This window comes from Cyanistes caeruleus, chromosome 25 (assembly GCF_971803275.1).
Source record: "Cyanistes caeruleus chromosome 25, bCyaCae1.hap1.1, whole genome shotgun sequence".
Classification (NCBI taxonomy): domain Eukaryota; kingdom Metazoa; phylum Chordata; class Aves; order Passeriformes; family Paridae; genus Cyanistes; species Cyanistes caeruleus.
Window position 1 is genome coordinate 1,546,094 of NC_141725.1, and position 24,603 is coordinate 1,570,696.

At 63.5% G+C, this 24,603-nt stretch overlaps 1 protein-coding gene across 10 annotated transcripts in view; it reads right to left on the bottom strand.

Moving 5' to 3' along the window:
• Positions 1 to 937: 937 nt before the first annotated feature.
• NFIC (nuclear factor I C) overlaps positions 938 to 24,603 on the bottom strand; it is a 42,479-nt gene continuing 18,813 nt past the window's right edge. For 2 of the 10 annotated variants that reach the window (XM_086862392.1, XM_086862391.1), the window contains exons 2-12: positions 24,232 to 24,332; positions 23,801 to 23,944; positions 13,624 to 13,695; positions 13,061 to 13,135; positions 12,802 to 12,925; positions 12,170 to 12,294; positions 10,435 to 10,563; positions 10,136 to 10,320; positions 8,600 to 8,759; positions 6,902 to 6,987; positions 4,235 to 4,753 (exon numbers count right to left, since the gene is read on the bottom strand). In XM_086862392.1, the coding sequence (XP_086718518.1) occupies positions 4,736 to 4,753; positions 6,902 to 6,987; positions 8,600 to 8,759; positions 10,136 to 10,320; positions 10,435 to 10,563; positions 12,170 to 12,294; positions 12,802 to 12,925; positions 13,061 to 13,135; positions 13,624 to 13,695; positions 23,801 to 23,944; positions 24,232 to 24,331 (1,218 nt within the window). In that variant the 5' untranslated portion in view covers position 24,332 and the 3' untranslated portion in view covers positions 4,235 to 4,735. Of the gene's footprint in view, positions 3,241 to 4,218; positions 4,754 to 6,901; positions 6,988 to 8,599; positions 8,760 to 10,135; positions 10,321 to 10,434; positions 10,564 to 12,169; positions 12,295 to 12,801; positions 12,926 to 13,060; positions 13,136 to 13,623; positions 13,696 to 15,530; positions 15,855 to 23,800; positions 24,333 to 24,603 lie in introns of those variants that run through there. The other 8 variants (XM_086862387.1, XM_086862394.1, XR_015279115.1 and 5 more) reach the window with 5 other exon arrangements.

The window sequence follows — 24,603 nt, forward strand, 5'->3', positions numbered from 1 at the left end:
TATATATATGTACAGGTTATTTTTTTTTTTTATAGGTCACAAAGACTATTTTTAATTAATTTTTTTAAGCCGACGAGCCGGACTAAAAACCCTCTAGGAGAGACTGTAGTGCATGAAACCCCCGCGGTGATTGTCGAGCGGAGCGCCCTCGTATCCCCATCCTGCGGGGGACCCCCCCGGAGCTTCCCCAGGGATGGGGTGTCCTTCACCCCGGCTCTGCGCTCACCCCGACCGCGGCCGTCGAGGCCGCCAGAAGATTAAAAAAAAGAAAAAAAAGGGAGAATGATTTAAAAAATAGAAATAATAAAAGTGAGTGGTGCCCCCCCCTCCCCCCGGGGAGGGACCGGGGGGTGTTGCATATTCCCTTTGGGCAGAACCGGGGGTGCGGCCCTGGGGGTGTCGGGGGAGCAGTGCAAAGACCCCGAGGGCACGGGGGGCTCCCCGGCCCCGCAAGGGGAAGCCCCCGGCACGGCCCCCCAGTGCCGCCCTGTGGGCTGGGGGACGTCGTGTTGATTCTTTTTTGCCTTTTGAAATTTGGTTTAAGGTGCTTTTCTTGCCGAGGGCGGGTTTTGGGGGCTGCGGCCGCAGCCCGGCCGGACTTGCTGCCGGCCCGGGGGGTGGGGAGGCAGCAAAGAGGGGGAAGAGGAAGGCCCCGGTGGTGTCCCCGCGGGGAGAGGGGGCTCCGAGGCTTCCTCGGGGCGGGGGGACCCAGGCCCGAGGGGCGCCAGCGCCCCTCGCCCCCCCGGAGCTGGCCGAAGGGGCTGCCCCGGTGCCCCCCGCTCCCTCCCTCGGCTGTCACTGTCACCGTTTAAAAACTTTTTTTTTTTTTTTTTTTTTTTTTTTTTTAGTATTTTTTGCTTTGAGCTGAGCCTTTTCCAACCTACCCCCCCTCTTTTTTTGTTTTTCTATTTAAAGAAAAATGTCTCTTTTTAAAAAATTTTGTCTTCGTTTTCCCCCCTCTTTTTTTTTTTATTCTATTTTTCATTCCACCCCCCCAGCTGGACATCGCCCCCACTCCCTCCTTGCATTGTCTTTGCAGAAATCAATACTGCACCTTGCATAAAGAAGCGTCTCCCAAGGCTCCTCCCAAGGGTCTGGGACCCTCAAACCAGCCTCAACTGTGGGTGAAACCCGGCGGGACGCCACCATCGCGTCACCCCCCACTAATACTTTTTGACACCAAAAAAAAAACAAAAACCAAAAACAAACAACAAACCAAACAACAAACAAATAAAAATTAAAAACTGTTGACGACGACGTTTCTTCATGCCCGAGCAGCAGCGATGCAGGTGCCACCCACCCACTGGTGTCACATCCCGCGGCAGAACTCGGCCCCAGGGAGGTTGGGGGGTCTCTCCAGCCGGCGGAACTCTGGGCTTTTAAGGCAAATTCTGGGTTTTTAGGGGGTGTCGGGCCCCTGCTCGGCAGCGGGCACAGCAAGAAGGCACCTCCTGCCATTCCCTGCTGTGCCAGCCGGACCCCCGGGGATGAAGCCGATGGGGTGGAGGTTGGGGACAGGCTGTGACCCCCCCTGACACCAGCCCGGAGGGGGCACAGCTACATTCACACGGTTCCATTCCTGTCACGAGAGCAGCTGGGCTCAGCCCTCCTGGCCCTGCGCCCCATTGAAAACCAATTGAAAAGCGGGGGTCCCTAAGGGGGAGGGCTGGGACTCTGTGGCCCCCCGTAAGGATCAGCCCTGCGGGTCTCCATCCCTGCTCCTCCCTGCACGGAGCCCACCGCACCCCGCTCAGTCTTGCCGCGTCCCCCCCGAGCGTTCTGCGGGGTCTGTGGCCCGGGGGTCCCTGCCGCCTCCCGCCTCGCTGCCTTTGGTTGCTGGAAGCAGAAAAAAAAAACAACACAAACCCCCCAAAAGGGAAGGAAAACAAAGAAAAGAGAAGCAAAGCAAAGGGGTGGCCGCCCCCCCGGCAGGCCCCCTCCATAGCTATTGCATATTCCGGTGTGTTGGCGCAGAGGATGCATCGGTATTACCAACTGGAAGACGTTTCTGAGGGGGAAAATCGGTTAAAAAAGAAGAAGAATAGAGAGAAAAAGGGACTTTTCCGGCCGAGAAGAAGCCATGCAGGAGGCGATGGGGGGGCAGTGGCCCCCGGCCCCCCCGGGCCCCCGGGAGCCCCAGGCATGCAGCGACTCCCTCGCACTGATATCGGGTCCAGTAATACTTAGGCTTCGAAGGCAAGGCACATCATGTGGTATAAAATTTCGTGCAAATTAGGAAAACATGGATTTTTTTTTTCTTGTGTGTGTTTTTTTTACGGCTTTTTTTTTTTTTTTTCTTTTATACAGATGATTTTTTTTTTTTTCCTCTTTTCTCTTTTGCTGAAGGGGAAGGTAGAGCCGGTTAATAAGAGTCTGCCATGCACAGCATCAGCCAGCCGCGGCTGGGTTGAGCCAGGTCACCAGATCCTGTTAAAGCACCATGCAGTTTATTTGTCTTTTTTTTTTTTTTTTTTTGTCTTTTTTTTCTTTTTTTCATGTGTTTCTTTTCTCAGATCTTTTTAAAAAAAACAGGTTTCCCTCTCCGCCAAGCGCTTTTTTTGTGGTTGTTCTTTTTTTTTCCTCTTTTTTTTTTTTTTTTTCTTTTTTGTGTTTTTTTCTCCTTTTCTTGTCCTTTTTGATTATTTTTCTGTCTCCCGGGATTTCCTGCGTCAGCCCTTTCCCCGGTGCCTCGTTGTGCCGTCCGGGGGGGTGGGAAGCGGAGGGAAGCGGGGGGAAGCGGGGGCCACTGGGATGGGGGATGCGATGCCGGTGGTCCTCGGGGCGGCGCTGGGTGCCCGGGGAGGGGGCCAGGCGGGTGGCGACGGTGGCTTCGGTGGCTCCCAGCTCCTGGACATCCCACGGTGGCTTCTCTCCATCACCACCCTTCGGGTGTCCCCTGGGCCGGCGATCCTTTGGGGACCAGTCTCCTCGTCTCGCTGGGGACAACAGGCACCTTCGTCCTCTTCCTCCTCCTCGCCTCGGCCGTCGCGGGGGTCCCTCTGCTCTAAGGCACTGCCACGTCCCTGCGTCCCCTTCCCGGCCACGCTGTCACCGCACGGGACGGGGACGGCCGAGCGCTTCCTCCCGTGCTGCCCCCGGCCGGGGGCTCCTCGGGAGGGCCGGGACCCCTCCCCGCCGCAGTTCAGGCACTTGACGCGGGGCCGGGGACTCCGGGGGACTTCGAGGGGCTCCGGGGGGCTGGCTATGCCCTCGCCGTCGCTCAGGCTTCTTTGCTCCATCCTTTTGTATCCAAAAAAAAAAAAAAAAAAAAAAAAAGCAAAAAAAAAAAAAAAGCAAAAAAAAACCCCCAAGAAACCCAAAAAAACCCAAAACCCAAAAAACCAAAACCACCAAACCCAAAAACCCCAAACCAGCCGTCCCGGCAAGCCAGTGCCGAGGACTCCACCTCCTCCTCCTCCTCCTCCTCTTCCTCTTCTTTTCGTGATTCTGTTTTCTTTTCTTCTTTTTCTTTTTTTTTTCTTTTTTTTTCTTTTTTTTTTTTTTTTGACGATTCCCTCTTAAAAGTGCATTTCCTACAAAATGTGCAACACGAGCGCACCCTCTCCTGCTTCCCACCTGGTACCTGTCCACAGGAATGCATAGCTCAAACGCACGGACGCCCGTCCCTCCCCCAGCCCCACGGATGCCCCTGGCGCGAGGACACGCCGGGGGACAGCGGGACACGCGTGGGGACACACGGGGCCCGGCCCGCTGCAGCTCTGGGGGAGGAAGGCGACCGGAGAGATGGTGACCGGAGCTCCGGTGGCCTCCCGGGAACCGTGAGGGCCGGGCTGCGACAGTCCCCGTGCCGCGTTCCCGAGGGAATCGGGGCGCCACCGCCGCTGGGACGTTTGGGGCCGTGCTGGGACAATCCCGACACCGTGTCCGCACGGGGACCGGGGCGCCACCGTCGCCGCGACCATCTCTGGCCGTGCCCCTGGACCCTCTGTGGTCACGAGCCCCCTCCTCCTGTGCCACCCGCTCGATCCACCGTGCCACCACGTCTCCGTGCCACCGCATAACCGCCACCGTGTCGCCGCAGCGCGATGTCACCGTCCCCGAGGCGCTGGCTCAGCATCACCCGCCCCGAGCGCGACCCGCTCCGGGGCTGCGGCAGCACGAGAGGCTCCCCGATGCGCCCCACCCCAGCCCCGGGGCCCCCCGACAGTCTGGGGCCGGGGGGGGTCGGCGGGGGAAGTTTTGATCTTTTTTACTCACATAGAGGCAAGAACGAGAGAGTCAAAGCCGTTTGCATATTCGGCGAGCGGCCGGCGGGGCTCGGCCGCGACCCTGCAGCCGCTCCGGGAGGCATTGCTGGCACGGCTTGTGTCAGGTCTCAGCGCGGCGCCGGCCGGGGTAAATAATAGTGTTTTTTTCTTTCTTTCTTTCTTTTTTTGTTTTTTTTTTTTTTTCCTGTTTCTTTGTTTTCTGGCGCATCGCCGGGGTGGGGGGAAAGGTCCTCCTGGGATGGGTTGTTGGTTTGTTTGTTTGTTTGTTTGTTTTTTTCTTTTCCATTTTAAAACAGTTTGACCCTTTTCCTTCTTCCATTCCTTCGCTCTTTCCTTCGGGTGTGGGTTTTGCTTGTCGTCGTCGTCGTCGTCGTCGTGGTGGTGGTGGTGAGGCCGCGCTCTCCGTCGTCACCGCAAGGCTGGGCCTGGTGCTCGGGGACGGGGATGTTCCTCTGGGGGTGCCTAAAGCAGAGGAGAAGGGAGGCGAAGGGGCGGCACGGCGGTGGTTATCCCAGGTACCAGGACTGCCGGGAGAGAGGAGAGAGGCCGGCGTTAGTGCTGTGCCCCGCGGAGCTGCCCCGTGCCCCGGCCGGTGCCCGGACCCCCGACAGCTGTCCCCGCGTGTCCCCGCGTGTCCCCGCGTGTCCCCTGCTCGGGGCCGGGGCCGGGGCCCCACTCCTGCACTGAGTTTGTCCGTCCTCCGCACCGCGGCCACCCGCGTTCCCCGGGGCCGCTCCCTCCGCACCTGCACAGCAAAGGCGGCTCTCCCCAAGGAATGGTGCCCCTGGGGACAGGTAGGGGGGTGGCACGGCTGGGGACCCTGCGAGGTGACCCATTGTTCCCCCCCCCCAGCCCCAAGTTCAAGTTCATTCCCGATTACCTCATGTCTGGTTTCCGTTGGAAACGAGACAGCTCGGGGCCGCTGCTTCCCTTAACCCTTCCAGGCCCCACCACACATGACCAGAGCGCGGCAGGTCTCAGCTGCCCCTCCCGGGACATTGCCTCCTTCCCCCGTGCCTCAGTTTCCCCAGGCAGAGTGTCCTCGAGCCCTGGGGAGCCTCCCCGAGCATGACTGGGGAGGACATATGGTGGGGGACACCCATATGCAGGACCCTGGGGGTCCTGGGACTGTGAGTGGCTGTGACCCCTGTCTCTGGACGGAGACTCTGGCCCCCTGCTCCTCCAAGGTTCTCCTCATCCTGCCCGTGGTCTCCTCCTTAGGGACCCAAGGCCCTCGGGGTGTCCACCCCATATGCAGGACTGGGGAAACTGAGGCAGAGTGGGGAATGTCATCAGAGCCAGTTCCCCCATGTTTTCCTCTGCAACGGCACAGCACCCTTGGGTGTCTGAGCTCATGGTTCCCAAATGTCACAGCCTGGCACAGCACAGCACCCCCAGCTACCCTGTGTCACCGCTCACAGCCCCCAGGTGCCCACACCCCAGCACAGCACCCTGAGTACTCGCCCCGGCAAGGGCAGCACCCCAGGGTGCCCCACCACAGCACTGTCCACACCTCCATCCCTCTGTCCTGTCACCCATGTCACCTGCCAGGCAGCACTGCAGCCACTGCAGCTGCCCCTGCAGAGAATGCTGAGGCCAGACCACTCATGTCACAAGTGAGGCCAGGAGCTGCCACCCCCGTCCTGGCACCATGGCACTGCCTGCAGCACCAGTGCCAGCTCCAGAACCCAGGACTAATGGAAAGCCCCTGGAAAGGCACACACAACCTCCCGCTGCAGCTGGAGTGGCCACGGGCACAGCCGAGCGAGAGCAGGTGCCTGTGCCCACACAGAGAGCGACCCACGGCCCTGGTGCTCCTCCTTTGGGGATGTTGTGGGCACCCAGGCAGGGTGGTGCCAGGTGGTGCCAGGCAGGGCACAGCCAGAGCACACAGTGACCTCCCTCTATGATGGAGGACTGGTGGTGGCCTTGAGCCACCAGCAGTGCCTAAAGCCCTGGCACCGGGTGCCTGTAGTGAGGATGTCATGGCAGCAATGCCCGTGGGCCACAGCGGTGATGCCAAGGCAGTGATGCCCACAGCAGCAAAGCCGGCAGTGCCAGAGCTGCAGTGTCATGGTGGTGATGCCCGTGGTGACATTGCACATAGAAATAACCCCACAATGGTGACGTACACAGCGGTGGTGCCCAAAGTGGCATTGCCCACAGTAGCAACACCCATGGCAGTGATGTCAGGTGGGGACATCCACAACAGCAATGTCTGCAGTGGCCATGCCAGTGGTGGCAATGCCCACAGCAGTGATGTCACTGCTGTGGTGGCACTCCTCGTGGCATCAGACATGGTGGCAAAGCCACAGCGGCGATGGCCACGGAGGCTACATCCAGAGCAACAGTGTCCCACGGCAGCGATGCCCACGGTAGTGCCCACAGCAGCAATGCCCACAGGAACAATAAACACGGCAGCAATGCCGTGGCAGTGATGCCATGGTGGCAAGGCCCACGGCAGTGATGCCATGGTGGCAATGCCCTCAGCAGTGATGCCACGGCAGGGGTGCCATGGCAGGGATGCCCACATCAGCACTGTCACGTCAGCGACGACCACGACGGGTGATGCCAGCACTGGCCATGCCCACAGCGATGCCCACGGTGATGCTGTGCCAAGGGTGTCCGGGGCGAGGGCAGGAGGGTCCCCCCAGCAGCATCCCCGCTCTCACCTGTGCCTGATAGATACTCCCAGGATCCCTTGGTCCTAATCCCACGAAGGAACGGTTCGCAGGGGGCGTGCCTGGTGCAGAGTAGGCTGGGGAACAAATGAGAGCTCATTAACGGGGCTGTGGGTGGCACTGCCACTGTCCCCCCCGGGGCCAGGCCCGGCCCTCTCCCTGGCACTGCTGGGACGGAGCTCCCTGGCACCCGGCACTGGTGACCGAGTGACGTTCCTGGCTGTGACCTGATGGCAGGCGAATGGAGCCCAGGGGTGCTGCACCCAGGGGTGCTGTGCTTGGACAGTACCACCCGTGGTTTCAGGGTGATGACAGAGGCTGAGGGGGCCAAGTGCCCCGGAGTGCAGGCGCAGATGGTGCTCTCGGCTGTGCCCGCGCTGCGGCTTCTGGAGCTGAGTTGCCACGGGGAGAACAATGGCAGCCACCAGTTCCACTTGGCCATGTCACCCTGCTGCCACCTCCATCCCCCAGCTGGGGATCCAGCAGTGGGGACCTCCAGCCCTGCTGAGCTTCTGCATTCAGCCCTGCTGGAAGCAGAACACTGCCAAAGGGAATGGGGGATTTGGAACCAGCTGCACCCCTTGAGGACAGCCAATGTCCTCCTAATGCATCCTGAGCCTGCAGGAACTTGCACTCCTCTGTCCCTCCTCAAGGCTGTGACCCCATTATCAGCCAGGCCACCCCACGCCATCCCATGCTGTCCCCTCCAGATCGTCCAGGCTTTGGCTTCCCCATGCCGTGGGATGGCCGCTCCTGCTGACCAGCTTCTGGCAATCAGCCATGGCCCATTACCCAGGGACAGGGTAACGGCTTGATCAGGCAGGGCTTGACTGTGTGGGGACACGGAAGCCACTTGGAGAACCATGTCCCATGGGTACAGCAGGATGGGAACAGGAACAACCCCCTGGCAGAGTGTGGCGACAGCACAGTGTCCCTTCACTGCAGCACACACCCCCAGTGCCAGTCTGGGGTGACACCAGCTCCCCTCTGGCTGTTTGGCCCAGCACCCAAAACCCTCCTGGCCAAGGCACTTATGGCCCCTGAGGTAGAGCAAAGGGCAAAGAGTTTGTCAGCCACCGTGCTAACAAAGATCTCAGGTGCCACCTGCCAAGGGCTCTGGGGGACCAGCACACAGTCCCTGCACTGGTGTCACTCCACATACCCGACAAGACCAGAATTCCCGGCGCCAAGGACCCCATGCAGCAAAAGTACGACAGCCCACACAAGCACCAGGCACACTGTCCCTAGTCCCAGTGCCACCCGCGTGCCAGCTGCTCCCCGTTCCCGGCAGCACAGCCACCGCCATGGTGGGATAAACAGACACGGAGAAGCCACAGCTTCCCCCGCAGCACAGCTCACACTGAGGATCTGGGCAGGACACTGGTTTGGGAAGCTCTGCTGTGGCTCCACTCATGCTCAGAGGAACAAGGGGCTCGAGCTGGTCCCTGGGACCAGCACGTCACCCCCTGGCTCAGCGGCCACAGCAGCCACCTGCCCAAACCCTGTCCGCTCCGACCTGCCTGAGACCCAGCAAACTCATGGCGTGCCAGCTGCCGCCCTCTCCCCGGCTGCGGGGAGGCCACCTCCGCCAACATCCCCCCAGCACTGGGACGGGGGGACACCCTGGGGGGCTGCGAGAGGAGGGGGCCAGCCGGGCCGGGGAGCAGGGTGGGCGCCGCGGGTGCTTACTGGGTGATGTCGGCGAGGTCGTCCCTCCCTCGGAAGTTGTCGTGGTGGATTTGGTGTCAGGAGAGACGGCCAAGCGGGGCATGCCGGGGGGAGGTGGCGGCGCCAGCATCTGCGTGGGCAGGTAGTGGCTGGGCACTTTCACTTGACCACTTCCATTTAACTGGGGACAACACAGACAAAAAACAAACAGCACAAGCCATTAGGACGCATGCGGACACCAGCACGGCCGGGGAGCCCCGGGGACACCCCCGGCACAGGCACGGCGTGCCCCTCACTGCAGACATGAGTTTGTTGGGTCTCAGAGCGGCCCTGAACGGTCGGCGTTGGCAGCAGGCACGAAATGACGGCGGGACAGGAGGGATCTGGGGGGCTGTGGAGGACATGCCCCATGGGGGTCATGACCCACAGTGGCGCACGCTGGAGCCAGGGTGCTGGGACCCCTCTCTACAATGACAGGGTGGTCTCTGAAGCACTCCCTGGAGGGGTAGGGGCACCCAGAGCTTCCAAAGGCTCCTGCACCAGTGATCTGTGCCCAGCCCCACCGTGATTGCTCCTGATCTGGTGGCCATCAGCCCAGCACTGAGCCACTGCATAGGAACCACTGCCACAGCAGCCATGTCCCTCACCCTGGCATCAGGCCCTTCTGGTGAGGGGAAACAGGCAAGTGGTGGGCAGAGGTCAGAGGGGCTCCCCTAGAACCTCCACATCTGGGAGGACAGAGGGAGGCACAGGACAGTATGGAAGCAGGAACACCCCCAGGCTCTGGCTTTGGCTAAGAAGGCAACGTTCATGAGGTGCATGGAGTGCTGGTGGGTGTGTTGGGGATGCTGGGTGTATGGGGTGATGGTTTGGGTGCTGCATGCACTGGGTGCTGGGTGTGCACGGTGCTGGTACAAAGTGTTTGGTGACGGGGGCGTGGGGTGTGGGGTGCTGGGTGTATGTGTATGTGGGGGCCCGTGTCTGTGGGGTGCACTGGGTGCACGGGGATGCAGGGTGCTGTGGCAAGGGAAGGCCCACAGCAGCACGGTGTGGCTCTGCCACCCTCGTGGGGACACTGGGGGCACAGGTACGGTGAGGAGCTGATGGGTCACCCCTGGGCTCTGCAGGTGAATGGGGCACACCAAGCCCATCACTCTCCTGGACACGCTGGTGGATGGTGACTCCAGGAGATGGTCACACACCCCAGGCAGACACCTCACTCCCCCCCAACACCCCAACTCCAGCTGACGGCTCAACACCAGCACCCCAACACCCACGGTGCCCCGTGCTGAGCTGGGGCACAGCACCTCAATCGCCGCAGACACGAGGTGCCAACATGGAGCAGGCGCAGCAGTGCTCCCAAACCAACACACAGCACGGCCGGAGCTCAGCCCCAGAGAACGTCCCAGCGGTGCCACCAGAAGACCCCGACCCCCCCATGCGGCGGCAGAGGTGACGGCGGCGGTGCCGGTCCAGGGGACTCTCCTCGGGCAGCAGCGGCCCCCGGTGCCCGCGGCAAGGCGAGCGATGGGTGCGGGGACAGGGCTGCGTCCTTACCGGTCCGGGCTGCTGGTTGGACGGGTCGCAGGCCAGCGAGACGAGATCTTTGAGCGGGTCCTGCGGGTTGAGATGAGGCGGGTACCGGATGGCCGTGTGCGGGAAGTACGTGGAGGCCGTCTGGGGAAGGATGGAGGTGGTGGGGAAATGCAGCGCAGATGATGGGTGCGGGCTTCGGGCGATACCTGCGGGACACAGCAAAAGGGGGGACACGCCTGTGTCATTAGCCAGTGGCTGCCCCAGCCCCCCGATTGCTCAGCCCTCACTCCGTGCCTCAGTTTCCCTGGCAGGACACTCACCACTGTGCACAGCAATGACAGGACGGTGGTGCTGCGTGAAGCTGCTCAGCCGGGGCGAGGAGTCCTGGGGTGATGGGCTGTTGAAGGGGGACTTGTCCATCTCTGTCTTCTTCACGGTGGGGGAGATGCCTGGGGAAAGCGGGGTGCAACATCAGGACCTGCCATAGGACCCCGAATCCCGTGGCTGCTGCCATCTCAGTGCAGTGTTAGGGGAGCTCATTCTGGGGGCAGGGTGCACCCCGGGGTCAGGGTGGGCGTGGGGAGGGTGCGATGTGAGCGTGTGTGTGCCGGCAGGAGGGTGGGCACCTATGTGCATGAATGTGCGTGCATGTGTTGTACCAGCACAGCTCTGTGTACCTGTGTGTGCGTTCCTGCAGGTGTGTGCATGCACGTGCACACAGCTCTGTGCGTGTGTGTCCCATCCTGCTGGTAGAAGTGCGTGCCCTCATGGGTGTCACTGTGACCCTGCAGCCCCCACATGGCACCCACCTCCCCTGGCACATGGGGCTGGGGCTACAGGAGCTCCTGGGGGGGCAGAGGGGTGCCAGTATGGGGGTGACCTCTGCAGAGACCCCTGGAAGCAGCAGCTGCCCAGGTCCCCGAGGCCACCCCAGGGCATGGGGCTGAATGGGGGGGTTGGTAGGCACATTAATCCCCTGCTGCTGTGGCTTTAGCTCTGGGCCTGGTAATGGGTTTAGCCCTTTCTCAGCCGGGCGTTAGGAGGATTTCCCAGAACATCCCGTACAGGATTGCCAAGCCCCCCTGCCGCCAAGGCTGAGCCCCCCGCCAGCCGCCCTCACCCCTGCCCGGGTCAGGCCACTGGCAGGGGACAGATGCCCTGGCACAGCTCCCTCCTGCCACCATGCACCATTTTGGGGAGGGGGCTGCACCTTCCCCAGGATCCCCTGTGCACCAGCCCCATGGGGCAGGATGAGGCACAGTCCCTGCATACACGGGACACAATCTGGGGGCTGGACCTGTGTCCCCCAAACTTCCTTCCAACAGGATCGATGCCTCCAGCTGGGCACCCCCAGGCTCTGGCAGGGCCAGGGGGCTGGCATGGAGCCCACCCCACTGCTGGGGGAGGCAGGAGAAGAGCCAAGGGAGGAGGAAGAGGAGCAGCTTCTTCGCCTGCACCTCAGGGTGTGGGAGCTGCTGTGCCAGCCCTGCAGCATCACTTTAATTAGCCCAGCCCCCCTTTCTTAATGAACAGCTAATTGGGGCTTGTCTAGACAGGAAAGGGGAAAAAAACACCAAGCCAGAAAGCTGTCCCCAGTGATGTGGGGCTGGGGGAGCTGACTTGGGGCCTGGGGAGGCTGGTGTGGGGCTGCAGGATCAGGAGTGGGGCTGGAGGCTGGATTGGCCCTACAGACAGAACCCATATTGAAACAGGGCTCCCTGTAGCAACACTGCAGCCCCCACAGAGCCCTGCCCAAAATGGGGGGGCCACGGATACACCTGGGCACCTATGGAGAGCCTCTGCCTAAATCAGGGAGGTTTGACAGCAGCCCCACAGACCCCATGGAAAAGCAGCAGGGATGTTCTGGGGGACTTGAGGATGGCACAGCAGCCCCCACATCCAGTGCGTCCTGTGACCTGAAGGTCCACAGGGACACCGTGGCACAGATGGTCCCCAGATGGTCACAGGGGGTTCTGGCAGTGGTTTGTGGAATGCTGGGAGCAGGGTGGGGGCCCCAGGGCACTGGAAGGGCACTGGTAAAGAGGTGACACCTACCCCCTTCCATGTCTTCTGTCCAGTTGCGGCTGCTGCTGGTGGGGGAGTTGGAGGAGGTGTAGTACTCGCCCCCAGGGCTGGTGTCGATGTCATCCTCCATGGACCCCGACTTGTGCCGTTTGCTCCTGGGGACAGGGGAGGGTCACAGAATCATGGAATGGTTTGGGTTGGAAAGGACTTTAAGCTCATTTCCTTCCATCCCCTGCCATGGTGGGGCACCTTTCACTACCCCAGATCACTCCAAGCCCAGTCCAACCTGGCCTTGGACACTGCCAGGGATCCAGGAGCAGCCACAGCTGCTCTGGGCACCCTGTGCCAGGGCCTGCCCACCCTCACAAGGAAGGGAACCCATCTAACCCTGCCCTCTGGCAGTGGGAAGCCATTCCCTTGTCCTGGGACTCCATTCCTTATCCAAACTTCCTCTTCAGCTCTCTTGGAGCCCCTTTAAGCATTGGAAGGGGTTCTGAGGTCTTCCTGGAGCCTTTTCTTCTTCAGGGTGAACACCCCCAGTTCTCCCAGCTTGCCATAGGTCAGTGCCAGCCCGTGGCAGGATCTGGCTGCCCCTCACCTTCCCCATGGCCGTGCTCGGGCTGGCCCTGGCACTGCCCTGGCACAGCTCTGGTGGCACCTACCCGCTGGAGGAGGTGCTGGGCAGTGTCCTCCTCATGCCGGTGCTGGAGGGGTTCAGGTCATAGGCCAGGTGGCCCTGCAGCTCCCCCAGGGAGAAGTTTGGCCCTGTGCCCGTCACCACCGGCGCTGTGGGAAGAGAGTGGGGTCAGGGAGGACCGGTGGGGAGGGGAGCCCCAGCCCACTGTGGGGTGGGGGGGCTGTAGGGACGCTGCTGTGCCCAGGCAGGCGAGGGTTGGGCTGTGGCATCACAGTCACACTCACTTCGGGACACTTGGATGAGCTCGGTGACACTGAACACTCCCGAGGTGACGAAGCTTTCCTGGAAGTCTGTTGAATCTGTGTGGGAGAGAGCAGGGCGTGCTGAGGGGGCAACAGGACCACCTCTCCCATCCTGCATTGCCTTGTGACAATGCTTGAGGGCACCTCAAATCCCCATCTGTCCCCCTCCTCAGTCTCCACTCCCTGCTCCAGCAAGAGACCATCCCAACTGGTCCCCTCTGCTGAAGATGCCCCAGACCTGCTCAATGCCTCAGTTTCCCTGTGGCTGAGAGCGCCTGCAGGGCTTGGGGCTGCACCCCCACCATGGGACCCCCATGGCAGCTGCCATGCCCAAGGGCTGTGGCCTCAGTGGGACTGTGCTGGGTGTAGGACAAGGCTAAGGCTATGCCCAGCTCATTGCAGGGGCCAGGCAGGGACTGGGGGACACCAGTGCACAGGCAGCTTGATTATGTGTCATGGGTCCCCTCCCCCACTATGGCAGGGACCCTGGGGACAGGCTGGGGTGTCCCTCGTTCTCTTGCCCAAGCCCTGCCTGCTTCGCTCACCCAGCGTGATGGGTTTGCTGTCCTCCTGGTCCGAGCCAATGCCTGTCCGGGGGCTGCTGCTCTGCTCTGTATCTGCAAAAGGCAAAGCCACCAGGGTGAGCCCCCCATGCCAGCATTAGCCTCCACACCAGTGTGAGCCAGGGCTGCCCACTAGCTGACTGCCCCCTCATTGCCCCGCTGGGGGAAACTGAGGCATAGGCTACCCAGCAGCTCTCACAACACAGTGGGGCCACCACCAAGCTGGCGTGTCCCCAGCCACTGAGGAACACTCACCAACCAGCCCCCACTGCCCTCCCTGCCAGCGACAGGAGCAGGGACAGCCCCACATGGAGGATCTCGGCACTGCTCCTTGCAGGAAGGGAATCTCCAGTTCTGGGCCAGGTGATGGTCACCTGGCCCTGCTCCTGCCTCACTCCCTCTCCCTCTCCCTCTCTCTCCTCTATCTCTGACCCAGTGCCACCCCACCAGGCAGTGTCACTGGAGCATGGCATAACCTGTGGCACCTTGTCCTGCCTCTGCCCAGCTCCTGAAGGGCAGCAGGGCTTGGGGCAGCACCTGCTCTGACCCCTGGAGCCCCGTCTGGCCCTGCTCCCTCTTGGCTAAAAATATCCCAGCTCAGCAGCTCTGGCGTGGCCTGGCACAACCCAGACACTGCAGTCAGGCGCATCCTTCCTCACCTGGCTGCTCCCAAAGCCCTTCCACAACTTTTGCCAAGTATTTCTCCCCCATACTCTTTCTTTCCCCTGCTTCTCCATCCTCCTCTTCCTCCCACACCTTGGCCTTCGGCATTTCTCTCTGGCAGCGTTGGCAGATGCCAGGAAATGGCTGAGACAATCCAAAAACACCATCAAAAACACGCAGCTGCCACTGCCAGCCCTCGTGCCCGCCTTGGGATTTTTCCCTTTCTCCCTGTTTTTATCTCCTTTTTCTCAAGTCCCTTGCACTCACATGTGGCTCCCAGACTGGTTATCCTTGGCTGGGCAAGTTATCCACGTGGGCCCCATGCCACCCCTCAGCCTGACACCCCTGTGTGCCCCCAGCCCCTGGGACTGCTCAACCCTGCTGCTGAATCAGCCATTTTGTCTCCCTGCCCAGCTGTCGCCGTCCCCTCCGCCCAGCCCGTGCCAGCCTGGCACCTCGCTGCCCGCCCCATGCCATCCCGCCTTGATGCTGCTCACCACCAGCAGCCTCCCTGTGCCCGCACCCCTGGCTCCTTCCAGGCAGCCATTTTAGGGAGCAGAAACTCCCCCTGGAGACTGGCGCAGGGTTTTTTCCTTCCCTTCTCTCCATTTCTCTTTTTCTAACTGCATTCCCCCATTTTGAAGTGGCTGCGTGCCCACGTATTGGGGTGTGGGTGATGGGAGTGAGAGGGGCACAATCCAGCTGGGACGGGGGGAGTGGCAGTGGGGACCCCCGCGCATCCACGGGCACCGCGTGGCCGGACACGGCCCCTCCTCGCCTCTAAAAACAACAAATCCGCGGCAGCTCTGGAAGTGGTTAGTGGTGGAGCCCGGCCAAGGCGCAGGACGGAGGCCGGTGGTCACAGCCTGAGGCCAGCCCGGATCCCCACAGCCCCTCTCCGTGGCCTCAGGGCTCCCTGGGACCTCACTTGTCTCCTAGATGGCACCCACTTGCCCAATCCTGAGGTGCTTGGTCTCTGGGTAGCCCCCCAGGCCAAGCCCTCGCCTGGTACCGCAGAGGTGCTCACACAGCCCTTGGTTCAGCCCAGGGACCCCCACCACTGCCCGTCCCGAGGTGCGCCCATGGACTTTTGCCCATACCAAACCACCCCAGCCCGGTCTCTGCTCCCCCAGGGCCATCACTAACCCCGGGTGGGCCCCATGTCCCTGTACCCCCCCCACCATCCCACAGCACCCCCTGACCCAGCACGGCCAACGCCACCTCACCGCGCCCTGCTCCTAAGGGACTCTTTGGGGACCTGCAGAGCGAGCGCTCCTCTGCCACCCACAGCAGCCCAAGGAGCAGCGGGGCCTTTGCCGAGCTCCGAGCTTTGGCAGCAGCCGCTCCCAGCACCCTCGTGTCCGGGCTGAGGGAGGCTGTGGGTGCGAGCTCGGGGCTCTGTACCCGGGTGCTCCTCGTGGCTGGGCGGCTGAGCTTGCCAGCAGATTTCTGGCTGCCTCCTCGGCGCGGAGCGGCCGGGCCAAGCGCTGCTCTCACCGCCATGTGACGGCTGGCGCGCTAAAATGGCGAAGGGAGCCCTGCGCTCGCAGGCCTCGCTCCCCTCAAGGGGTGTTTTGAGGAGACTCTAGATCCAGGACCCAACAAGTGGCTCGACTGCACCACAGAGGAGAAAGAAGCCTGTAAAGCTCCCCCACGCCCCCGCTGCTTCGTCGATCCTGCACCCTGCACATCCCCTCGGAGGGCCGGGCTGGGGATGGAGGTGGGGGTGGTCCTGCTAACACACTGTGGAGAGCTCGGGGGGGTGAGGGGGTCCGGTGCCAGGGTCGTCTCCGGCGAGGCGGGGGAGAGTGCTCAGTGCCCAAACAGGTCGATCCAATCTCTTTTAAAAATAGCCCAGTGTGTGCCCGGGGGGGCCGCGGGCTGCCTGGGCTCTGGGCCGCGCTGGCAGCCTGGCCCCGCGCCACCCATTGAATTATGGATCCCGCACCCGGCCCCGCTGCCTGGCACGGTGCCCCCGGGCCCCACGGCGACACCCGCCCGCGGTCTCAACGCGTGGGAACGACCCCCGGGCAGCAGGGCCGGCCCCGGGGGGTGTCACTGCAGGCCGGGTACCCCCCGGGGCCGGCGCAGCTGCGGGAGAGCCCTGGCTCGGTGCCCGGGCGCTGACGGTAACAGGGCACGGTGTTACCGGCAGAGCGCGGGCGCAGGCGCAGAGGCCGGAGGATGCCGGGGGCTGGGGGAGCTGCTGGCGCCGGTGTGAGCAGTCCCAGCCCCCCATCGAGGGCAGCAGCCTTCCTCCTCCCCCGGCTCTGCCAGCCGAGAGCAGGGGATGGGCGAGGGTTCAGCAGTGCTGCCTGCAGGCGTCTGCCCCGTGCCTCAGTTTCCCTTGGGGGCTGGCTCGGGGGGGGGGGGAACTGCCCCCCCAGCCTCACGTTCCGTGGCCACGCAGCCCCAGCACCTCCTCAGGTGTCACTGCACTCCTCCGGATCAGCGTGGCCACAGCGTGGACCAGCAGGCCCCAGAGTGAACAGCCCGGTCAGGATGGAAGACCCCTGGAGACCGGAGGGAGCCAATGTGCCGTGGGACAAATCCCATTGCAAGGGCTGGGGCAAGCGAGGCTGTGGGAGGGTGCGATTTGGGGGCCCTGCCCTGTCGGACCCCCAGAACTCCCCATCCCAGTCCCACAGTGACGCTCAGGTCCGAGCGGCCCTGCCCGCCCGCTGCCCGTCCCACTGTCCATCCCTCTGCCGCCAGGCTGGGGTGGCCCTTACATAAACCCGGAACAGTCCTGCTTGTGTAACCTCCTTTATATAACACCCTGAACCGCCGCGTGTGCCTGGTAAATCCTGGCTGAGCCGGGCCGGCCGGGCTGCGGGACCCCCCCCCCTCCACGCTCTTTATAACGCCCGGCCCCCGGCGCCCCCCGCCATGCCCGCAGCGCTGCGGGGCCGCCGGGGTGAGGCGGCTTTGCTGGGCCTCAGCCACGAACGCTGCGGGGGCGGCAGCTTCTCCTCCCCCTGCCGAGCGAAGCCCCGGGGAGGTCCTGGCCGGAGGCATCCCCCGAGGCGCGGGGGGGACGGACGCGCCCCGCTGCCACGTACGCCGGCCGCGGCCAGCTGGCCCGGGCTGCAGCCTGCGAGGCTCGAGCACGTTGGCCGGCGGCTGCGAGCGAGCGGCGCTGGGAGCGAGCGGGTTTGTCCTCGGCCGACCCCGGCCGGCACGGGGAGATGGCAGCGGCCGGGGGGAACCCCCCCAGGCGGGCGGCGCGGCCGCCCCCTCGCTCAGCCCTGCCAGGCCTGGGCTCCATCCAGGGCTGCCGGCGCCCGCGGAGGCGAGCGGGGACAGATGGCAGCGGGGAAAGGGATGGGGAGAGTGGGACAGACAAAGAGAAGGCTGAGCCCCCCCTTCCCTGGGACTCTCCCCTGCGGGGTGCTGGCATCCAGTCCCTGCTCCCTGGGCTGGGGGCACCTGGGGGTGCAGCTGCAGGGAGGGGGTGGGAGAGAGGAGAGACGTTTGGGAGAGGGAAAGGAGAGAAAGGAAGGGAGGGAGGGAGGGAGGGAGGAAGGAATTAAAGTGAAGAGAAAGGGAAAGGAAAAGGGACACGGAAAGGGAAATATGTTGCCGCTATCTTGCTGCCCCACCAGTCCCAGCCCCGTGGCAGAGCCCCGCAGCACAGTCAGCCTCCCCCCGGAGTCCGATGGGCCCCCACCATGGCCCCTCCGATTCTCCCCCAAAACAAGCCCCAGTATCGCCACCACGCAGGGCTGAGGCGGCAGCTTCAAGCCCTTCCCAGGCCTGGCCAAGGCCCCAGTGCAGGGGCCAGTGTGAGAGGGGACTATCTCCATACCCCAACTGGCAATGCCAACCCTGATCGGGGATGTAGGGGCACACCGGGGGCTTGCCGGCGTCTGTTCCCCTCCCCTCCCGCGGCCACGGGCAGGAGGGAGCACCGTGGGCATCTGCCGCCCCAGCTGTCCCTTGCCAGCGCAGCACGAAGCCGGGAACCCGGCCAGGATGGCAACTGCGGCCCCGGGGAGGGCACGGGGCTTGCCAGCGCGGGGGGACGGCGGGTGGCGAGGGCGGGGGACGGCAGGTGCTCGTGAGAGGAGCTCGCTCATCTTTTATTCATCGGGTGCCTAACGGTGCGCGGAACCGCTCTGGCCCCTTGTCCCCTCCGGCGGCACAGGAGCCTGTGCCAGGTCCCCGGCAGGCACCGCTGACGCTGCCGGGGCCGCCGGGCTGAGCACGGCGCAAGTGGCTCCAGCGGTGACGCGAGGCCAGGGCTGGCAGCGGGCACTGCGGGGAAGCCGTCCGGCTCCGGCACGCCGCCGGCTCGGCGCACTGCGGGAGAGCCGGGGAAGCCCTGACCTCCCCAAGGTCGCCGGCACATCGATCCGGAGACTCGAGCGCATGGAAACCGCCCCGGCCGTGCCAGAGCCAGGCTCGCAGCGGGGCCGGGCTCAGGAACGGCGGGAGCCCGGGCAGTGACGCTGCAGGAGACAGGGGTGGCGAGGGGGTGGCACCCTGGGGAGCCCCCTCCCATCCCGCTTCTGCAGCGCGCAGCCCCGAGGGCAGGAGCCCAGCCCTTGAGGATTCTCTGCTGTCTCGTACCCTGGTGCCGTTTCCCGGGGTGGGGGGGGTCATCTCCTCCTGGGATTGCTGGGCTCTGCCTACCTCGTTCCCCTCAAGCCCGGCCTCTCTGGCTGTTTGGGAGTAGAGATACCAGAAACAGGGGGAAGGTTTGGCCGTGTTCATCTGTGTGCTGGGGGGGCTCTCCAGCCTGCCTGCCCGCCGGTGCCCAGCTCTGCGAATGACAGATCCCAAATATTGTTAACGCCATCAATCTTCTCACGACCCTGGCGATAAATATTTGCGCGGGGGCTGGCGGAGCGGCGGTGCCCGGGGAAACGCCTGCCCCTCCATCTGGAGGGGCTGAGCAGACGCTTGGCACGGCCGGCCTGGCACGGCCGCAGCGCGCCTGGGACGAGAGCCCTGGCACGGGCTCCCCGGCAGATTGGTGCCATCTGCCTCACGCCGCACCCAGCGGCGAGGCTGGTGGGGGGAGATAAAGGGCTGCCAGGCGGTGGGAGACGCAGATGCTGCCACAGCACGGGGGTCCCTGCCTCCCCCCAGGTGCTGTCCGCTGGCGGCGGCACGGCCGGGGCTGCCAGGAGCTCGATGCCACCCTGGGGCCCATTGCCTGCTTGCCCTGGGCACCCATCTGCTCCCACCCCACTCGGCCTGGGGCCTCAGCCAAGGGGCAATGCCGGGAAAAGCTCACTGCAGGGCAGAGCCTCGACCCCCTGCCCCGCTGAGCAGAGAACCTCAGAGGGTGTGAGGGGCCAGCACTGCCCCTGTTGTGCCTCTGGGAGCCTGGGTGGGCTGGGGGGGTCCAAGGACGGGACCTACTAGCATGGGGATTCAAGGACGGTTGGATGCATAGATGGGGATGCAGGGATTGAGGCATAGGTGAGGGCGCAGGAAGGCAGCCCATGGAGGTGGTGAGCACTAGCGGGAGGGTGCAGGGAGGGGGGCACCGTCCCTCCCCACCCCAGACTGGCTGCTGCCGACGGGAGCTGCTGGGAGGAATCTCTCCGTAATGCTCCGAAGGTCCTGGCACCATCGGCTGGGGAGATTGATTACCATTTTACTGCAATGCTTTTGACTTTCACCAGCGACCTCCGAGCTCCCCCCAGCCCCCCCGCCCCCCCCGCCGCACACCCAGCTCTGGGCTGCAGCGCCGTCCCCTCCCCCACTGCGGTGTGCACAGCCCAGCCCTTACCCAGCCCCGCACCCATCCCGCACCCATCCTGCATCCAGCCCTGCTCCCACCCTGCATCCAGCCCTGCTCCCACCCTGCATCCAGCCCTCATCCTGCATCCAGCCCTGCTCCCATCCTGCATCCAGCCCTCATCCTGCATCCAGCCCTGCTCCCATCCTGCATCCAGCCCTGCTCCCACCCTGCATCCAGCCCTGCTCCCACCCTGCATCCAGCCCTCATCCTGCATCCAGCCCTGCTCCCATCCTGCATCCAGCCCTCATCCTGCATCCAGCCCTGCTCCCATCCTGCATCCAGCCCTCATCCTGCATCCAGCCCTGCTCCCATCCTGCATCCAGCCCTGCTCCCATCCTGCATCCAGCCCTCATCCTGCATCCAGCCCTGCTCCCATCATGCATCCAGCCCTCATCCTGCATCCAGCCCTCATCCTGCATCCAGCCCTGCTCCCATCCTGCATCCAGCCCTGCTCCCACCCTGCATCCAGCCCTCATCCTGCATCCAGCCCTCATCCTGCATCCAGCCCTCATCCCTGCATCAAACCCTGCTCACATCCCCTGCCCTTCCCGCACCCATCCCGATCCCATCCTGCCCCAAAGGTGCCGGGGGTGGCGGTCACAGGGCTGGGTGCAGGATGAGAGCAGGGCTGGTGCAGCTCTGGGGAGGACCCAGGCGCCCGTCAGTCCCTGAACCCCGGGGCCAGCAGGGCTGGGACGGGACCTCCCCCCAGCCAGGAGTCAGTTTGCCCACCCGGGGGCACGGAAAGCCGAGGACGGGGGAAGAGCTCGCCTTTGGCGTGGGCCTGGGGGGCCGTCAGGGCGCTCAGCCCCTGCCAAGGCTGCCCCAGACCGCGGCTGGGGAGCTCAGGGCCGGGGGCTCCTCCATCCCCCGCCTCCCCGGCGTTGCCAGAGCAGCGGCTGGGAAATTGTGCTGACACCGGCAAAAGCGGGCGGCGGGGGCGGGGGAGCGCGGGCGCACGTGCTCGGGCTGATAACGGGGGGCTGCGGGGGCTGCGGGGAGCCCGGACTGCCCGGCCGGGGGGCCCTGCGTGGGAGAGACCCTCCCAGCCCCCTCTCTTTGAGGCTGGGGATGCTGCGGGAGGCTCGAGCGAGCGGGCAGGCAGGTGAGAGGAGGCAGGAGAGGGCAGGAGCAGGCAGGTAAGAAGGGGCAGTGTGCCGGGCAGGAGCAGCTAGGAGGGAGCAGGAGGGCAGCATGTCGGGCAGGGAGAAGCTCACTGAACCCACTGTGGTACAGTGATCCCCAGCACCCCTCGAGTGCTGTCACCAGCCTGGCCACGCCGTGCAGGGTCCCATCGATGTGGTGGCTTCTTTCCTGCCTCAGTTTCCCCACCAAGGTGGGAGGCTGGAGGCCACCCCCCCATCAGCCACAGCCTGACGGAATGTGCCCACTGTGGGCTGGGACTGGGCCATGCCAAGCACCCACCAGCCTGCAGCACCCCAGGGGTCCCACACTATTGCTCCTGGCCCATCCTGGGCCCCCTTAACCAGGGCCAGAGCGACCTTAACAGTGAAAGTGAGAGGCTGCCAGGCCTTATCAGAGAGTATTTACAGCCGCTGTGTTCCCAATTAGACAGTCAGGTGACTGCGGCTGCTGGGGACCCAGACACTGGGGTCAAGGTCGCCGGTGGAGGGGCGGAGGGTGGTAGAGGGGCAGCTGGCACCTCCCAGGGACAGCAGCTGGACACGGCATGGCCAGGGAACCTGCCAGCACAGCACCTCAGTGAGGCACACCAGGTTGCACATGAGGACCCCGTCCCTGGGGGTCCTGGTCCCTGCCTTCAGCTTGGCCACTGTAAGGCTCCTAGGCCAGCATCTGGGTGCTCCCAGTTCAGCCCAGTCCAGGGTACTGCAGCCCAGAATGACACTGCACCTCCAGCTGAGCCAGCACAGGGCGCTCCCAGTCCAGCCCAGCATGCAGCAACTTCATCTTAGTACAGGGTGCCCCAGCACAGCATGCAGCACCCTAGTCCAGCCCAGCACAGCCATATCTCAGCCCAGTACATGACACCCCATTCCCTGCCCAGGTGCACAGGGCACCCACAGCCCCCAGCCTGCACCCTGGGCCCCCCATTCCCAGCAGAGCACCCACCCTTCCCCGTGCCCTGCTGGGAATCGGTGGTGCCAGGCCCCGTTGGGTCCCTGCTGCCCTGGAGTCATGTGCAGGGGCACGGGTGTGTGGTGCTGGCAGCACATGTGCTCACACCCTACGAGACACGGCTGGGCAGGCAGCTCCCGGCTGCACACGCGTGTGCAACCACGAACATGCCCCACACCAGCCCAGGGTCCCACATGGGCCCTGGGGCAGGGTCTGGCCCTAGCTATTCCCTGCTGGTGGCTGTGCCCTGCTTTTCCCCAAAGCCACGAGAGCCTGGTAATCCTGCCAAACCCCTCCCCTGAGTAGGGGGAGGTCACATGCCTGCCCTGCCTCAGTTTCCCCAGTGACACCCAGCATATCCCACGGATGGCTGGGCAGAGCGTGTGCCCACACTGATTCACAACACTGGCACTTGATTTGCTGGCACTGCCGGCACCACGGTGGCCTCTGTGGTGTCACTGTCTGTCCCTGGGCTCTGGCCAGTACCAGGAAAAGAGCCACCAGTCCCATGTTCCCTCTGCTGTGGTGTTGATAAGGGTGGGCTCACGGGGCCAGGGAACATCACCCACATGTGTGGCATGGGCAGGAGGTGCTGCCAGTGGGAACCAATATGCTGCTACCCCCGCACACCTGGGTAGCCTGGCCTGGCCAGAGGTGGCCATGAACCCCTTGATCACCCCATGGGCTGCAAATCACAGACCCTCCTGTTTGAGCCCTGTGCAGCAGCCCAGCCGTCACCTGGGATCACACAGCATCTCCCCTGGCTCCTCACACACCTGGGGGTGCTGGCAGGGTCTGTGGGGGACCCCAGCTGCTGGCAGGGTGTCTGTGCCAGCATGTCACCAGCCAGGGACAACAAACCTGCCCAGGTAAAATATCTACTTAGGAGCTTCCCCTTTCCAGCATGCGGGGAGATGACATGAGCTGGTGGTGAGGACAAAGGCTCAGGGACCCAAACTGAGACCTGCTGCCTGCACTGCACATCATGACTCAATTTCCCCCTTTTGATTGACATCTTTGATTTTTCATTGCATCCCTGCTGCAATGAAAGCAGCCAGTTCTCCCAGCAAGTTCATGGGACCCCCAGGCAGGTGAAGGGCTGGAACCAGCATCCCCTTAGGAGCTGCCCCCACCCATGTTACTGCTGTGCCCTGACTTCACTGCCCCTGTCCCTGCTCTGCCATCGAGGGGTTGGCACCGTAGCCCATGGCAAATGGGCACTGCTGGACCTCTCCCAGCTCCAGCCCTTGGAGATGCATTAGGAACAGACTGCCCCTTCCTTGCCCAGGCTGCCTACCCACTCCTCTCAGCTAGATGCAGGATGTGGGGTTAGCTCTGGATTTAACCCCCAAAACTCCATGCTGGGAATGCCCAGAGACAGGAGCATGCTCAGGGACCTCTGCATCCTCCTGCTCCTGGGCACCTGGGATCTGTCATGGCTGGGGAACAGGGGCCAGGGTTGGGGGCACCCACCCGAGAAGCAGTTTGGAGACAGGGAAGCACTGCAAGGTCTGTAATGGGAAAGGTGTTCGGGAGCAGTGTCCCCAGCTAGAGATGGGGATGGGAAAACTAAAACAAATCCCCCCGGCGCTGGCTGTGGCAGGGCACAGCCAGGCTCTGCCCTGCATGCAGACAAGCACCCACCTCTCTCACGGACGAAATACGCCAGGTACAGGTCAAGCTCCTTGACAGAGACGCTGATGTGGTGGGGCTGGACGCAGAGGATGGGGTTGGTGCACTGGCCTGACTTGACCAGGCGCTCGCCGTCGGTGCTCTCCAGCGGGATCCCTTTGAAGAGGATGACCATGACCAGGTCCAGCCGCCACACCTTGTCCGCCTGCCGCAGGCAGTCAATGCGGCGCATCTTGCCTTTCTGGTCGGGGTTGGAGAGGACGCAGCACGAGGGCTTCTTGCCCGTGATGGAGAGCACGAAGTCCTCGCGGCACTCGGGCCGGATGTCCTTGCGCAGCTTGGCCAGGAGGCGCGAGGCCCATTTCTGCTTCACCTCCGGCTTCTCGCTCAGCAGCTCATCCTTCACCGCCCTCTCCTCATCCTTCGTCATCCTCTTCTCATGCTTTTTGAAGTACTTGCGCTTGCGGGCCTGCAGGTTGAACCAGGTGTAGGCAAAGGCCCTGACGTGGGGGAGCAGCGCCTCAATGAAGGGGTGGAACTCATCCTGTGGAGCAGAGAGACAGGGGGTCATTCCTGGCCGAGTCCCTCCAAGCTCCCTCCCGGGATGGCTGCGGAGGCTTGGGGGGCTGCCAGGATCATTCTCACTGGGCTGTGTCCCAGTGTAACCAGAAGAGAAAACTGGCAGAGGCACATACCCACCAGGGATGTGGGTCCTCTCACCACACAGAGAGGTTATCCCAATCGAGCAGACCTCCATAAATCCCACTGCCTGCCATTTTACCAGGCCAACAACCTGCGGGGAGTGGCTGGGCAAT